This window comes from Asterias amurensis, chromosome 5 (genome assembly GCF_032118995.1).
Source record: "Asterias amurensis chromosome 5, ASM3211899v1".
NCBI classification, from domain to species: Eukaryota; Metazoa; Echinodermata; class Asteroidea; order Forcipulatida; family Asteriidae; genus Asterias; species Asterias amurensis.
Window position 1 is genome coordinate 20,449,645 of NC_092652.1, and position 18,045 is coordinate 20,467,689.

Below are 18,045 nucleotides of genomic sequence, written 5' to 3' on the forward strand. Positions count from 1 at the left end.
AATCCGACCATTGTGGTTTATTACATCTATTATTGGGTGGAATCGGTCTTCAGTCAAGTCAGTTGAGATTAAGTTTACCTTTTACAAGAACACCTCAAGGTGTAGATTACCAAATACTGAACTCCAGAAAAAAAAATCCACAGGGAACTCCAAAATCAAATCACAGTTTCAACATTTATTAGCTGAAAAGCTACAATGTAAGAATAAGAATACATTTACCAGTAAATGTCCCGGACATTTCAAAGTAATTATACAGGATTGATATAACCACTCTGTTTAATTTTTAGTCTGAATACAAGAAAAACATTTGTGTGTGCCCTCAGAAAATGAAGTCATTATTCAAACAAACTGTTTCTGAACAAAAGTTCATTTTGCTTGTTGCAACCATGTTTACATGCATTGAGCAAATTAGGACCAAATTATTTTCACAGGTCTGTCAATGGAACCAATGATTCAAGCATGAGCAATGTCTACATCTATTTTGTAAGCTCTTCAAATCCTGTATATTTATACCTTTAGAGTACACACAAATAATCACCAGACAAGTATTTGTTTAATATATACACAGCCTCAATTTAAAATGGTGAATATAAGCATGTTTTTAAAAATAGAAAATAGCGATTTGTTTTTCTTTTACAATAAGAATGTTTAAGGAGGAATGCAAAATTAACCAGGCGGTAACTCAGAGTTAGTTTCAAGGTTTTTTTAAAAGGTTTTCTGAGGTTCAACCAGGCATATATTTGGTCCTTGGAAAAAAGTATGAATATTTTATCAAGTACCAGGACCAACCTAAACACCCTAAACACATGGTGTAGGCTCTAAAAGACATTTCAGGCTATTTATTTACAATTTTAGCGCAAAAAAAAAACGGTAAAACAAACTTAGGAAAATCATGCCTGGGTTCAACCTCGAGTTACATCAAAGTACCACTTGTTCAATACTGCATTTCTCCCCAAACTGGACGGATAAAATTTTTGGTGATATTTACACATTATTTCTTACATATAATAAGACCCTCGTAAGACTACTTTCATGAGGGAATTGCACACATATCAAAACACATGCTTAATAATAAACATCAAACACATTATCAATAGAATAAACCTGCCGCAAAATATATACAAATGTAATCTATTAGTTTTAAAATATGTACAACATATGAACGTACTAAGACAAGTAAGAGAAGATTTAGGCCTATCTCATTTGTCTTTACAGGTAAAATATAATAGAATTGGAATGTATTTTATTCGACTCAAGGGTAACATTTGATCACAATGTTTAACAGAGTCTAAAGATATTGCAATTCAATTGAATAAAGTAAAGGCCACCATGACTTGTCTGGATATGATTTTACTTGCATGGCACTAAAACCACTCGCCTTGAGCCTGTTGTCCAGTGTAAAACTTGATGTCTCCACTTCAAGACCCAAATCCAGTTTCATAAATCCGCTTAGGCAAAAAAAGATTGCTTAGCAATTGTCTGCTAAGCAGAAATGAGCAGGATACCAGTCATAAATTGTACATGTGAAATACACTAACCTTACGTTAGTAACCCTATTGTAGTAAGTAAATTTTGTTGCTTAAGCAGCCCTATGAAAAGTGGCCCCAGTTGTGTCTAGAGCAGTAAAACTTAAATGGAAGGTACACGTTTGGTAAATTACTCAAACCAAATATTAACTTAAAAACTGACTTGGAAACGAGCATTGAAAAGAATTCTAGCTAGAAGTCTTTTATTCCTATCTGAAAGCACACAAATTCGTCCAACAAGGGTGTTTTTTCTTTCATCATTTTCTCCCAACTCCGATGACCAATTGAGCTCAAATTTTCACAAGTTCGTTATTTTATGCATATGTTGAGATACACCAAGTGAGAAGACTGGTCTTTGACCATTACCAATAGTGTACCTTCCCTTTAAATGTTAATATGGAAAAAAAAATGTTCCATGAAATGCACTAGTGCACAACTATCAACCAATACTAGGTCTTCATTGTCCTCAGTGAGGGCGCTGTTAGGGTCACTATTTGAAGCCAAAAATGTAAGGGGTCAACCTTCAAAAAGTGTGTGTATACTCCAGACATGCAACTTTCTAATTGAAAATAGAAAGAAAATGAAATGATCGATCACACTTCACGTTTGTACAGTGTTATTCAGTATTCTATGGCACTGTTTTGAACAGAAAAATGAGGAAATCAGCGGATCAGCTGAAAGTTGCATGCCTGATACTCTCAGTTAATCTTGTTCCAAAAATTGTTTTATTCAAATGCGTTTTTAGTGTCTATGAAGAATCTAACTTAAGATAAAAATGGGGTTAACTGTTTTTTCTTCTTTCTAGCTGGTCTGTTCAGCCAGTGATTGCATCTCCGTCTCCTGTGCTTGGACCCGACGGCGTCTGCTCCGCCTCTTTGCAAGCTTAGCCTGAAGGTCCTGGTCAACTCTCGCCTTGGCCATGTCTTGTTGTCTGTTCAACTCCTTGACCTGTCGAGGTTGGGGAAAACAAACCAACATTGTCATCAATTGTTAACATAAGCAAGCTGTGTGGATCGAGTCATTGCATGGTGAGGTATCAATGGATATTTGTTTTATTTATATATTTAATTTTGTACACACTCAATAGCAAAATTAGCAAAGAAATGTAATGTTGTAGATTTGGGAGGAAAATCCTAAATGGGGAAAACCCACGCAATCAGGTGGGGACTGAAAACCCAATCTTTGAAAGAAAACCTATCGTCAAAAGTTTGTATTTGCATCCACTATGAGGCCTATTTGTACAGCTGTGAAAGGCCTGCCTTTAGGCCTATATAGTTGCGGTCACGTGACGTCAAAGCTGAAAGGCACAATCCTCTTCAGTGAATAGACATTGATCGCACGCCAAGTTTACAGCCGCGCGACCACCAACTGGATTAAGCATGTACACGCGCATTGTAGTCTACCATGTAGCAGTGCAAAAAAGACGAAACAAAAGCCCTCTGAACAGTGCTGTACCTAGACCAGTGGTGGGCTCTAAATCCAATTTCAGTCCAAAAAGGGCGAGCGGATGAACAACATTATTCATGTTTAGATTTGGGGCCATCATTGCTGAAGTGCAATCTGGGGGAAATCTGTGCTGGGCAGCACAGTGTATTTCACTCAGAAGTGCTGGGAGAAATGATTAGTTCTGGCCAGGCCCGCCCCACACTGCCCACCGTGGCTGTACAAACACTGTACTGAATGGTACCAAAATGCTCGCTGTTCATATTGTGTTGGTAAAATGTACTTACATTTTCCTCATGCTGCTTCTTGAGCTGATCGATGTTACCAAACAGATCATCCATGGATGGGGTAGGAGCAAGCTCAGTTAGAGGAATGGGTGTGATGGCTTGACGGTCGTTTCCTTCTGGAGCAAGCTGTGTACAGAGAGAGAGACAACCATACACTATTGAGAAGTCATCAGCAAATAAATGGTTTCTTGTTATAATAAAAAATTGAAGGGGGTGGATATGGGCAAAAGGGGGAAAACTGGAATATGTTCATATAAAAAAAAAAAGAGGAATTACAGGACACTTTCTCAGTACATACATCACAGCTTATCAAGAAAATGCTGTAATGATCAGGTGAGGTTTTGCAGTAGCACCAAGTGTAAATCTCTTTGAGTAGTGGTGGTTTGGAGAAGCATCGGTGGTTTGAAAAATGGACTCTTCCTCCTGAAGACGATCAGAGTGTGCAGATCGAAATGTTGAGTGGTCAACCAATACACAGGAAATATATGAATGCGTAAGTTACTGCCCTGATTCATTCAGTCAATGCGGAGCATCGAATGATGGCCCTCCAAACACGTTGGTCCTCCATTGCTGTACACAGCTCTTCCCGTCGCAGGCCAGAGTCCCAGCACAAGGTGTCCACATAGGAGGTTTTTGGTATGCCACAGGAACAGTGACCCTATGAGTAGGGGGCCATAGCAGCAGTCTGCTCACTGCCAGCTCAGCATGTCTGAGGCAGTGACCTGCTCATCTCAGCCACTTTGTTCTAATTTTGGTGCTAACTCTCGGTAGTCCACTATAGAGTTCCAGCTAAGAGGAGGTTAAGGGACTTGTTTTGGAGGCCAGCAACTTTAAGCTTTGCCGGTCAACTCTCTGAGGTTTCATTGTCACTCTTATAAAGAAAGAGCCAACAAAATTAGAACAGTGACTTACCGTAGCCAATTCTCCAGCCTGTGACACGGCGTCTGCCTCAACTAGCATCAACAGCTCTGCATCATCTTTGTCTACATCCTCAACCTCAGCTGGCACATCTAAAATAAAAAAATAAAACAAATAAATAAAAACGCCTGCAAACTTAAAAGCCTAACCTAGAAAAAACATGGATGATCGACAAACAAGGTTTACTTGTTCTAAGGAGTGTCTCAAAAGGGGAAACGGTAGGAACGTTCGAGTTGCACCGGATAAGAATTCCAGCACATGCACATGGATCATTCTGATGGGCCACTAGATTGTTCATTCGGGCGTTCAAAACACTAATGCTAGCTAATGTGAAAGAATTTACTGTTACTACACACGTATCTGCCACCTCTGCCATGTTTGCACATTATATGCACACTGTGCAATAACATAAGTGGAATATGACTCATACAAAGGGCACAACTATGATTTATGGTGGGTTACTGGGTAATGACGTCAGGCAGCTTGGATTAATCAAATCTTGTAACATACTCAGTTAACTTTGACTGAGCTTTCTTCCTATTATAATGCGTTTTAAAAATGAATTTGTTCATTATTTTGACATGATTAATAAAGCCCATCGAGAACTTTGTTGAGACATCATATGAATTTTCTTTTTAAATCACCTTCTCTTTACATGCATAACTCCCAAAACAGCAGACAGTGGGCAGACGGCAGCTGTGTGTGGCATGGTGCAAAGGGGTTCAAAAGAAGAAATATGGAGGTTTTAACTCAATTTACCTGAAGAAATCTCAATCTTATCGGCTGCCTCATCTCCCAGCTGCTCACGAATCTTCTCTTTGATGAGTTTGAGTCTCTCATGCTTCAGTTCCTGCTTCTTGCTGGCGCACTCCTTCACTGCGGACTCAAGATCTTTTAAGATTGTCTTGTTGATGACCTGATCATCCAAAAGAACAACAATATTTCAACATAATGTTTTGATCATTTTATCATTTAAATTGCTTAACAGCATGATGCACCAATGGAGAAGGGTGCTTTAGTCCTCCGGTTTTCAAGAAACACAGAATGTAAACACCATGCATCTTTGAGAGGGCAAGGCAATTTTTATTTTGGAAAGGGCACTTCCATTGGAAAATCTTGTTGGGAAACTTTTGAAGGTACTGTATATAAAACAAACTGGCTTACATGGTCACAGGGGTCAATCAAGCAAAGCACTTCCTTGCTACAGGAGAAGCGGCAGAGGAGGACATTGCGAGTAACAGCCCCCCACCCCCTGTGTCAGCCCCTCCCCGTTTGTCTGCAACATTCTTGCATGGCAGAGACTGCCATGCAAGAATCAGACTTCTCAGCCACAGCCACAGCTGCAAGAGAGAGGACAGCCCCCCGGGCGCAGACCATCGTCAGTATTGACGGACGGATGCCTACTACACTTACATGATCACACCACTGGATGAGAGCTCCTGTCCGCTTGTACACGGTGACGTAACACTCCATGGCGTGCTTGTGTCTCTCCGGAGTCAGCAGATCCGTGAAGACGTGATTGATAGCCAAGGTAAGTACCTGCAACTCCTCCTTGGTGCAGTATGGGAACCGGATCGTGTTGAGATAATTCGCAGCGCTGGTGATGTTCTGTGATCCGGCAACGAGATTGTTCCGTGCCTCTGCAGCAAATTTGTACCTGAGGTCGGTGTTCCTAGATTGGTAACGGAAGAAAATAGAATATGTTATTTTATGGTATGAGGAAATTAGAATTCTATTTTGAATTGCCAATCATGCTGAAGACTGACAATAGACCCTTCCCATGGCAAAATGAGGGAACGCTGCGCTGTTTTATATGCAGCCTCAGGCACACAATTGTGTGTCTGCTTAGTGCACATCTTTCTGGCATTTGGCATACTTCGAGGGAAGGGTCTATTATTAGAGCAGAATAAAGATTCAGAAAATTTGAAAAAATTAAAACAAAATTGAAAAATCATAATGCAGACTAACCAGTAAAACTTTAAATGGATTGACCTGTTCAGGACATAAAACTATTGTTTGAACAAGAAGCTTATTAAATTATGACTGTTGTGACTGAGCCTTCATTTTACCTATTTTTATAGGGACTCTACTTATGGTCCAGTGGTTAGACTGCAGGACTTGCAATCACAAGGTTGCGGGTTTGAATCCTACCAAGCTAACCACTGATTTCACAATGACTAGAATAAATATAGTTTAAAAACAAATTGTGTAAGAGAGATTGGCTGTTGCCAGATTCGCATTTATATCTCTTTGTGGGGAATTTGCTGAGTTCCCTTGATGGGAAGATCATCAAAAAAACATACTTAAACAAACAAACTAAAAAGATATTCTACTCACTGAGGAGGTATCTGCAGCACGTCTCCCCATCGCCTGATGGCAAATCCAAGTTGGCCACCAGCATGTTGAAGAAGGACTTTTGCGTTCTGCCATTTGTACTTAGCGACGCCGACCCTCTGCTTGCGCTCCAGTAGGATGTCCAAGTCTGACTCCAAGTTGAACTCTCTCTCGCTGCCGTATTTACCATCAAAGACGCTTGCTGTACAGAAAAAAATATTAGTGTAAATTGGCTGCCAAAATTTTAAAAAACGCTGTACCTTAATAGGAATTGCAAGTCGTGGCAAGTCTCAAAGTAATTTTCAGTCGATTAATTGAATGAATACAAAAACTAAAGTAACTAGAATTGCAACCTGATTTCCTGTCCTTGGTACAATGGTACAAAACTGCTAAATAATTTATACTTCATAGCCTTCAATATTCCGACCTAGCCCCATTTGTATATAATTTAAATTGTATTACATGTAGGCTATGTGATCATAAGAAAAGCGATCGAGGGGCTGGGCTGAACTCACAGCAAGACAAGTCTTAAATTTTTCAACTATATATATATTTTTGCTTTAAAAATCCTAAATTTTGAGGGCAAGTCTGATAAATATCTTTTAATTTAACCATTAGGACATTTAAAACTAAATCAAATTCTCACTCTTATCTCTACAATACACACTATAAATTATAATGACCATTTCATGAATATAAAAGCCCCATTAAAACCGACTTCCTCAGCACTGTACAAGGGGGGAGTGTTTATCTGCGTTGCCTAGCAACGTGTAATACCAGCTTAAGATCACCATGGAACAACCTGTTTATACACATTTCAGGGACGCTGTGAACACTGACAGATGTTAAATCTCTGCCTCTCATCAATGGATAAGTACCTGCTTGGATTTCAATCAGCTTAATGGCATTACACGGGCATCAGATCCTGCAAAGGAGTGACGGCACTAAGCTGCTACATATTAGCATGACAATTATTGCCACCAGACACAAAATGATGAGCTTATTTCATATGAAACGGTCTTTTTTTTAAACTAACTCATAAGGGCCCAAAATTATAAAGCCTGAAAGCACAACAAATTGTTGAGCACGGAAAAGTCTTGCTTTTAAAAGCTAAAACAGATACTAGGCAAAATTTCATAAAATTTACTTGTTGCCACTGGTTATCTGTTTTTGCTTAGATAAGAAGTTTTGCTAAGGAGTATTTTCTGCTACCAGCTTTTTGCAATTGGTACCTGCACCTATGATGACCTCTGCCATGCATTAGACATATTCCCCATATGCCAAGTTCCCTGTAGCCAACATAGCAATGTAGCCTCTCAAGCAGAGGTAGCTATTACCCAAAATAATTAGGCTATTTCAAAGGAGTTTCGAAAGTAAAAACATCGGCAAAATTTAACCATGAAGTTCCCAAGAAATTAGTCAGTGTCCAAGTGGTTTAACGCCTGAAATGTGCTTGATGTAAGAGCAAATTTCCTTGCTTTTGCAAACACCAATTCTTTGCTAACGAAAAGCAAAGCCAATAAATTGGTCCTAGATGTCTTACCACCAGAACACCGAGACAGCCCGATATCTCTGAATATGTTTAAACTGACACCAACGGCAACAAACAATATAAACCTTGAAACGTCCCTTTAAAAACAAATGTCTCACCCAAAATGCCGTCTTGCTTGTCGTACAATGCCTTGAGATGTTCCGACTGCGTCTTGAGGGGTTCAACTTCTCTCTTGTAAGCCTCTAGCTGTTTAGCCGTTTCCTCTAACTCCTTCTTGTGAACCTCCTGCTTGGACAGGGCCTGCATATATTCCTCGTTCTCTTTGCTCATTTGCGCATTGAATTGACCTTGGGTCATCATCTGTCTCGTCGACTGATGGTTCTGTAAATCGATGACGTCCTGGTATTCTTTCCTCCTGTTAAAGGAACATTACAGAATTAATAAGAAAACAAATTGTCGAAGATCACAGATTTACATAAACCTTACATGGTCTAATGATGATGATAGTAGAAAACATCCCTTGAAATATTTTCGTATGAAATGTCAATTTTGATGAGAAATAAGTAAAACTTATTTCTCATTTGAAGATATGTATGGTAGCTTGTACATGAGAAGAGCACTAGAAAGGCAGTATTTCTTCATATCTGACAAAATAAACAGCTATCCCTTTTTTTTGGGGGGGGAGGGGGGGGCAGGCAGTCAACAAGGTCTGAACTCCAGATATAAAAGTCTGACAACCTCTTCAACCTTAAACAAATCTAAACTTACGTTTGTTGATCAAGAGTCTGTTGCTCGTGAGCCATTTTCTTTACTTGCACAGTGAGTTTACCGAGTTGGTCACTCTTCAGCTGGTACTGCTTGGTGACATTTCGAGATTCCAGGGCCGATATCTCCTTGTCTAATTCCACAATGGTCTGGACGAGGGCTTCATTTATTTCTACAACTGCAGGCTATTTTTAAAACAAAAATAAAACCATACACATGGTTAGACACTTTTCTAATTTTTCTACCATTAACAAAACAAATTCTTGAGACATGCAGGCCATTCACTCATCATTTAAATATAAAAAAGTTGAATGAATAGAATGATGAAAATATACATCATTGAAAAAAATCTTCTCAGAAAAATGGCAGAAAAACACCCAATTGATATAGAAAACTCCACAAAATTAAAGACACTGGACACTATTGGTAATTGTCAAAGGCTAGTCTTCTCACTTGGTGTAACAAACCTGTGAAAATTTGAGCTCAATTGGTCGTTAGAGTTGCGAGATAACTATGAAAGAAAAAAACACCCTTGTCACACGAAGTTGTGTGCTTTCAGATGCTTGATTTCGAGACCTCAAATTCTAAACTTGAGGTCTCTCAATCAAATTTGTGGTAAATTTACTAAATTACTTCTTTCTTGAAAACTACGTCACTTCAGAGTGAGCCATTTCTCACAATGTTTTATACAATCAACCTCTCCCCATCACTCGTTACCAAGTGAGGTTTTATGCTGATAATTATTTTGAGTAATTACCAATAGTGTCCACTGCCTTTAAAGCATAATTTCATACTGCGTTTCTCAATCACTTAAAGTTAATTCTGTAACCTGAGTGGAACAGAGATAAAGAGGCAAAGGTCAGGGGTTTTCCCCATTACTGGGGTTGAATCTGGTGCTCTTAACCAATAGGCCATGACAGGCCAATTAAATAGGCTCCAATTAAAACAAAATCCTACCTGAATATCATCATCTTGTGGAATTGGTTGAAGAGGCGGAGCTTGGCTCTGAAGAGGGCCTTGCTGCTGCACCTGCTGGGGAGGCGGGGCTTGCTGTGGGGGCGGGGCTCGCTGTTGAGGAGGGGCTTGCTGTTGGGGAGGAGCCTGATAGGGAGGTGGTGGGGCCTTCTGAAAGTTTTGCTGAGCTGGTTGGATGATGTGAGTCGGTTGCTGATGAGGGACCTGTGAGTGTACTATAACTTGAGGCTGCTGATGAGTGGTGTGCACCACATGATGACGGACTGCTGGCTCGCTGGCAGCACAACCCATTGTGATAATTTCTTTTTATCTGCAAAAAGAATATAAGTAGGGTTCTGCACTTAAGAATTAAAATTATTTTTCTTGATAACTTTCTGTATCCTGCCACCACTTTTTATTTTTACAAAAAGGGATATTTCATTGAGGTACGTTAGATACTACATTATTTCATATCGATTGAAAAAGTGGTGTCGTGCCACGGAAATGTTTCCATTTTCCTTAATGGTTTAACAGAACTTTTATTGTAACTTTCGATAACATGTATACCGATTCCAGTCCAAATTATTGTTCCTGAGACAACATGCATAAGAAGCAAATGTCAACACACTTCTTGATAAAAATAGAACACCGACCGCAGTGCTCACATTTCCACCCCCCCACCCCAAAAAAGGTGTGGCAGCCCACAAAGCAAAATATAAACATATTGTGGCCAATGAAGAGTTGCACTCCACCCTCAGACAAAGCCACCCCCCCCCCCGTCCGACCCCCCTCCCCCCCAAAAAAAAAAATGTATGCTGATTTAGGGGCCACTTATTCGCTTTTTTCCAAAGCCGGTCTTTATACCGACCGTTAACACACCCACACGTGACCGGGTTTTGACCAGACAACTTTCCGTATGGCGCCACCACTTTTTCACTCATTTTTACAAAAAGGGATATATCAATAAGGTAAATTAGATACTATATTATTTTATTTCAAACGAAAAAGTGGTGGCGCCATACGGAAACTTTTCCTTTTGACCAATAGACCTTATGCACATGACGTCATTTCAGTACGGCCCCCCCCCGCATTGAGGTCAAAAGGAGATTGTTCATTGGTCAATCTATGTGCTTTTTGATTGTTTCGTCACCGTTTGACCTCAAAGATGGCGGCTGGATGACGTCAATGCATAAGGTCTATCAGAGACTTGAAACCGTCCAACCAAGGTACTATCTAATAAAAAAGTAATATTAATAAATAATATCTATTCTAATAAAGTAATAAAACAGTACCAATAAAATAATTTAAAAAACATTAAGGTTGGTCGAAGGACCGAGTTGACCTGGGACCGAGTTGACTTGGGACCGAGTTGACTGGGACCGAGTTGACTGGGGACCGAGTTGACAGGTACCCATTTTTTGTATATCGTAGGAGGTCCTGTTTTCGCGGTGTCCCTATTATCGTTGCAAATCTTTTGCCTCTCTGTGCGTGATGTAAACAGTCCCAAGATAAAAATTGTGTGGTTTTATATGCCAAGCAAAGAGTCTCCTCTTCTTTGACAAAAACTTAGAAACATGTAAGGCTCCACTGGTCATTTGCACATGTAAATGCAAAAAGTTTGGTATTTTAGGCATTTCTACAAGGTACAAAAATATGTCATAATGTTGAGGCCATATAAAAATATTTGCCCACCGAAAAAGTTTCATCAAACGCTATTTCAATTCACAATTCACGATGATCAAAATCATGTGACAGAATGTTTTGCTGAGCATTCTTGAAAAAAAATACCGAGGCTTAAAGAACCCATGTGCCTTATATCATTTTCTAATATTTTAGGAGATTTTTATTTTGTAACCCTCGTATCAATACTATTATTTATATCAAAATTTAAACATCAGCTTGTTGATTCAATTATCACTGTTTATGTATATACTTTATTATAAATATTAAGAAAAAAATAGAACAAAAATAAATAGAAATCAGATTTTGAAGCCAGTAATTATTCACACTTTTTATATATTTTTTTTATTTTGTGCAAGTTACCATGGTAATTTTAAAAATTTAATAAAAAAATATTTTGAATAAAATGAAGGCAACTGCTGGCTATACAGTCATACACAGAGTCTCAAAGAACACTTGTAGTCACTGCAGATGTTTCTTCCATGTACGGCTTCACCGGGAAACCATACTTTCTCGTTTGCCGTGAAAACAGGAAAAACTCAAAACAAATGGGGCCAGTTGAAGTCATCCAAGATCGGTGTGTGGTGTGAACATTTCAATGTCCATCAAGTTTTAATACATGTTTGCATACTTCGTATTAACAAATGAAGATAATTAGGGCATCGGTTGATATAAGGCATCATTATTTTTTTCCCAATTCAAAGAAAAAGGCATAATAGCGTGATAACTGGTAAGCAGAGGATACACATACACTGTACACACACGGGGACACGACTACACAAAACACAACATTGTTGTTCCTCACCTAAAATTCACTAAATCACACGGTAGTCTCGATGCTAATATTATTCCAAAAGAAGTCACCAGCTTCCACAAACTGCAATCTTTGCCAAACTGTTAAATTAAGCAAGATCCGTGTCCGTGTTCTCAGATAAATAAAGATTCCACAGGTGGCACAGTTACACTTTTCACCTTTCGACGACGTCAATTTCTTTCCACCAATCGTGTACTGGACCAAAGCTCCATTACTTCAGCAGGTAAAAGTGTTGTGTGTGAGGCGGCGCTCAGACTCTAAACAAGGAGATTTGCATAACAAAGTGCCTGTGTGGTCTGTCGCTATAGCAATGCTCATCAACACATACGCACACATGCAGAGTGGCATTGTTAAAAGTGTGCCAGTGTCATAACAAACGAGTACAAACACCGTCCGGGTTACTATTTATCTTGATAAATAAAAAACAATCATTCGGAAATTTCGTTCCATCATAATCATAATAACCTTGCAGAGGTCAGCATGCCCCCCCCCCTTGAAAAAAATACACACAATCATAAAATATAGAGGAACTAGTTTATTGCTATATATGATTGTACGCCAACACCAGACAAATATAATAAAGAACTTTTATATTTCTTAATGTTTTGTAAGATTCAGGAATGTATTGCTTACCGCACCCATGCCACACCCCACACCCCGACCATCTCACTGGGCCAAACTTCAATAATTAGCAGCAAAACTCGGTTTTGCAAATTTCTTTGCTAAGCAAGAAATGAACAGGGTACCAGTCACAGCCAGGTGGTAAATTTACGGTATTTTGGCTGGTAACCTATTTTTACTAAGCAAGCGTTTTATGTCTAAAATAATTGTTAAGAAAATCTGAAGACTAAACCAAACCGCGGTTTCGAAAACGGCGGCCTCGCTCAAAAAAGCTTGACGCTCTTCGAAAAGGGCGCCCTCAACAGTCCATTTATAAACAGATTATCTATCATTATCAAGATGGCGGGTGGAAGTGGCGAACCTCAAGGCGTGGATTTGATGCAGTTGGCTCTTCCTCAGCTGAACATGCTGAAGGAAGAAATCGAGCAGGTAGTCAAATAAACACCAATGCTATTTGTATATTACTTTATTTGCTAATCTGGTTGGCTAAGGGGCTCAGTTTTGCTCGTATAAAGTAGGTTGTCCAGTTTCCGGACAACAGCAACACATGTTATTTTCATGATTTTGTTGTCATTTGTTATTGACATTTGCTGAAATTTTTGATTTTACATTTCATGAAAGAAAAGAGCATTGTTTAAATGTTTTGATAGATAATTTAAAACCAAGTTTTTTACTGTAGGGCCTACCTTGTTCCTGGATAGTTGCGATAACGTAACCCTATCTCGACGGCGTAGCCGGAGGGTTACGAAGCATGCTCTAATTGTAAAGGGCGAAATGGTCAAGTTGGTGTTCGAAGAATTTTTGCCATGATTTTCGGTTCGAGGGGCAACGGTTAGTCTGGTCCAACACGTACAATTTTGACAGCTAGTCACCAGATTTGCCCATTTTTACCACTTCCAAAAATCATGACACAAATTCTAAGGGCACGAACTTAATCCTCAATGTCTAACTCTAATGAACACTCAAAACACCATTGAGAAAATATTTTTGACGAAAAAGGACAAAAACTTACCAGATCCCGGAGCGAATTCCCAGGTTTATTTTTTGAACCTGTCGCATCGCTTTGCAAACGCATTATTTTGTTGTTGGGCTAAAACCATTCTGTGAAAGGGGTGTTACAATGTTGCAGTGCGTGTGGGCGCTGTCCGTTTGCATTGCGCGCCGTTCACTCATAATGGCGCGCACGCACTGCAGCACTGCAACATTGTAACACCCACTGGGCACTGACCTGCAAAATCGACAATGATAGCAGAGAAAACAAAAAGTTACCTTAACATTTACAATAAATTCACACACCCAGTTTCTCTGGGTCATTGAGGAAACAGAATCGTATTACTCATTAACTTTCACAATGTTCCTTGTCCCTTTGTTTATGTAGGAAGTTGAGATGCTTCAAGGATCTCTGCAGCAACTGAAGATAGCACAGACACGTTTTATAGAATCATCAGAGAGTCTTAATAAGTTCAAGAAGCCGGAATCCGAAGGTATATCATACTGTTGTGGCCAGTGGGCAGTGCTAGATTTAAAAATATTGTCCAGTGACGCATTGATCTGAGACAAAGCTTATGAAAGGAGTATCAAAGTCACAGAAACAGAACACAGTCAAATGGCCATTTAACTTATTGCATGGCCCCCATAACGCAAATATGTTGGGATCTAGCTCCACTTCAGCAATAATGGCCCCATAATTAAACATGAATAATTTTGTAATAATAAAAGTGCCACTCGGGGATACTTCCTTTACACAAAGCTGCATACTCAATTGTGTATAAATTTTCTGTTGTTTATTATGCTTGCCAATTGTTTTCTCTTTCAGGCAAAGAAATTCTAGTTCCACTAACAGCATCTGTATCCTTTTTGAATTGTCAATACTTAAACTAAATCGCCGTCAGCAGGGAGACGCTCAACCATTGGACTTGGATGGAGATGCTATTGGGCTCAATTTCATGGCGCTGCTTTCGGGAATTTTGCGTCACCAACGTCCCCTCGATCCACTAAACCTGAAGTAGTAGTTCTGGCAAATTTTCTTCCTTCTGCCCAAGTAGTAGTTAATAAGCAGGACGGTTCTTTTCAGAACTGAAATATCTCCTGAATTTGGAAATCTACTCCGCGATAGTACATGTAGAACATAAGGCAAGACAAGTTCTCAAAAGAACATAATCTACCTGGCAAATAGATACACACACATGGTGTTACCACAAATCAAGTATATATTTATACCTCACCATGCAGTGCCTCAAATCCGACTTTACAGGATTAGTTCACCCTCCCCTACCCCTCTTCATTAAATTGCCCTAATTGATAAAACTATGTAATCATGAAACATGATTCCTTAATTTGCGTTAACAGCTGTATGTTCCTGGGAAGTTACAAGATATCAATAATGTTCTCATTGATGTTGGAACGGGATACTATGTTGAAAAGGTAAGATGGCAAATGATGTCTCTATTTCTAAGAACTGAGTAGGTTTACAGGTACCAAATGTGTGAATTAAATTGTGAGAACAAAAACAATACCATACTACTGTCAGGCACACAAAGTGAATAAGCATGTTTGATTTGATTAATTTAATAACATTTGACTGCCATAGGTTAGGTACATCTTAGATGTGGTGTTCAAATATTATTATTCCTTCCCCCCCCCCCAAGACTTTACCCCAAGCCCAGGAGTACTTCAAGAGGAAAGTAGATTTTGTGACGCAGCAGATGGAGAAAGTGCAGCCTGTATTAATAGACAAGTCTAAAATGAGACAAGGTGAGGAAATTCAGTTTTCTGTTTGTGGGTTTAACATTTTTTTGTGTAATGTATGTTTTGTTCATGGTTACACCATGTGTATATACTTTGCAGTGTAGATTTATATATTTATTTTTTTCATAGTAGTCTATATGACCTTTAAGGACTTGAGAATTTGTTACTGTCATATTTGGTTTGCGGTTATCAGTTGGTCAGGTTTGTCAGTTGATGTATATGGTGGATTACATTAAGTGCTTACACTGCCAGCAACTGTTTTGTTAGCAAAAACTAATCCTGTAATGTTCCTTTAATCATAAAATAGTGAGGGTTGTACTTTAATGGTTGTTTCTCGTTTCTCCGAATGTTTCTGCAGTTGTAACGGAAGTGATGAACATGAAGATCCAAGCTCAGATGTCTCAAGGTCAAGGTCAAGCGGTCAAGTCATAGCCTTTTCCTGCCATCTGCTGTCTTTAAGTGTAGAGTTTGTAGATTTAGTATTCATGCCTGCAGTAGTTCATGATACCAAAATTCACTCAGCAGACAAGTAAGAGGAATTCTCAAATGAATTCCATTAGTTTATGTTTCACTTTTTGTGTAAAACAATAGAAATATAGATGGGGATTTTCCAAGGTGTTTTTGAATATACAGACGGAGCGTAGCAAAGTTAAATTTTAAGAAAAGTTTAATTTTCCATTATCTATATGTATTGACATCTTGCATGCGCACGCGCGGCCACTGTGCCACACCTCGCTTAAAATGCGCACTTCACTGAATAACGTTTATGTTAAAGGAACACGTTGCCTTGGATCGGTCGAGTTGGTCTTTGAAAAGCGTGTGTAACCGTTTGTTATGAAATGCACATGGGTAAAAGGATGTTGTAAAAGTAGAATACAATGATCCACACAAACATGCCTCGAAATTGCACGGTTTTCCTTTTACCTCGTCGACTAACACGGTCGGCCATTTATGGGTTGACTCCCATAAATGGCCGACCGTGTTGGTTCGCACAATAAAAGGCAAACCTCGCAATTTCGAGGCAAACTTGTGTGGATCATTGTATTCTACTTTTAAAACATCTTTCTAACCATATGCATTTTATAAAAAACGGTTACAAACGCTTTTGTTTTGACCAACTCGTCCGATCCAAGGCAACGTGTTCCTTTAAAAGCACTAGCACTTAACATTCAATAAAAGCAAAGCAGTGTCTATCTGATTATATACAATAAGCCAGAACACGGTCAAATGTTATTTTCTCTGTATAGTACTTTGAATGGAATTAGAAATATTGAATTTTTTTTTTACCCACGATCCAGGTCCTTTAAAAGATACTGTTTTGTTCCCTAAAAAGCCCTTTGAAATGTATATCCCCAGGGACACGATTTCACAAAGCAGTTACGATTGATTCAAATTTGAGATCAATCTCTAGCTCGTTGTGGAACTGATTCCTGTGACATTTATTTCTTTTAAAATTTGTTGGCGATGACTCTTGGTCTTACCCCTGTGAGTCAGTATACATGTATCAGAGTTGTATGGTTCGTTTTTGAAAGGGCAAGGGCACCAAGGCATTTTCTTCTTGGTATAGGGCACCCTATGATGAAATTGCAAATTTGTACTGGAGCATTTCAAGGGCACCAAGGGAATGACCAGGGGGCATGGAGGCAATCACCTTCGTTCCTCCATGAAATATCAGGCCTGCATGTATCATCCATTTTCATTTAAAAGTTATCCCATTATAGACAAATTATACCAACCTATGACTGAGAACTTTACAGTGTGTATATTATTTTTTTTTTAAGCGTGCATTTCTGTCTTTTATGGTGTGATTAAAAAGAGTATCTGCATAGATATTTCATCCCAAACTGGTGTATAGCTGAAATTTGTTCATGTTGCAATAATATACTTGAGCCTGGTTTATACTTATTGCAAATGCGATACAAATGTTGATATCACAGCTCCATTTTCACTGCAAATATTTTGCAGGAGTGCCCTACTAAATTATTGTAAATTTTGTGACTTCAAAATTTGTATCGCAGGATTGCTCATATCTCAACAAAAGAAACCTGTTTTGATATTCAGTTTTAGCATTGTGTACTAAGACTTGTGTACTAAGACTTGACCCAAGATTGTCAATATTACCACATAGAAAGGTTTGCGGAAACAAATACTACCACAGTTTTGTGACATCACACTTTGCTTAGCAGTTACTATTGATTTGAAGTTAAGATCAATATTGGCTCGTTGTGAAATCGAGCCCCTGGGTCATGTTTGCTCTGTCTGGCCTTGTGATGTATTTAAAAAAGGAAACCAAAAAGTATAACAAAATTACATAAAAACCTTCCAACATTTAGGCTATTGATATAAAATAAAACAATAAAATTTATTAGTACGGAGCCCCTAAAGGGACATTCCAATTTTTAAAATTATTTTAATTATCTCGTGCGCACAAGATAATATGTCATGCCCACGAGATATTATCCT

General features: G+C 38.8%; 2 protein-coding genes across 2 annotated transcripts; one reads left to right on the top strand and one right to left on the bottom strand.

The window, feature by feature from the left end:
• Window positions 1-212: 212 nt before the first annotated feature.
• Window positions 213-12,393, bottom strand: LOC139937684 (uncharacterized). Its single transcript, XM_071932951.1, has 10 exons — window positions 12,205-12,393; window positions 9,723-10,050; window positions 8,769-8,950; window positions 8,159-8,415; window positions 6,512-6,710; window positions 5,588-5,846; window positions 4,934-5,090; window positions 4,169-4,266; window positions 3,257-3,382; window positions 213-2,474 (listed from the first exon to the last, which is right to left on the bottom strand). The coding sequence occupies exons 2-10, from the start codon at window positions 10,029-10,031 to the stop codon at window positions 2,328-2,330; spliced, it is 1,734 nt and encodes a 577-aa protein (XP_071789052.1). The 5' UTR covers window positions 10,032-10,050; window positions 12,205-12,393; the 3' UTR covers window positions 213-2,327.
• A 773-nt stretch (window positions 12,394-13,166) lies between these two features.
• On the top strand, window positions 13,167-17,426 carry LOC139936914 (prefoldin subunit 5-like). Its single transcript, XM_071931740.1, has 6 exons — window positions 13,167-13,263; window positions 14,213-14,318; window positions 14,651-14,682; window positions 15,184-15,258; window positions 15,483-15,588; window positions 15,941-17,426. Exons 1-6 carry the CDS (start codon window positions 13,174-13,176, stop codon window positions 16,012-16,014), a joined length of 483 nt encoding a protein of 160 aa, XP_071787841.1. The 5' UTR covers window positions 13,167-13,173; the 3' UTR covers window positions 16,015-17,426.
• The last annotated feature ends 619 nt before the right edge of the window (window positions 17,427-18,045 follow it).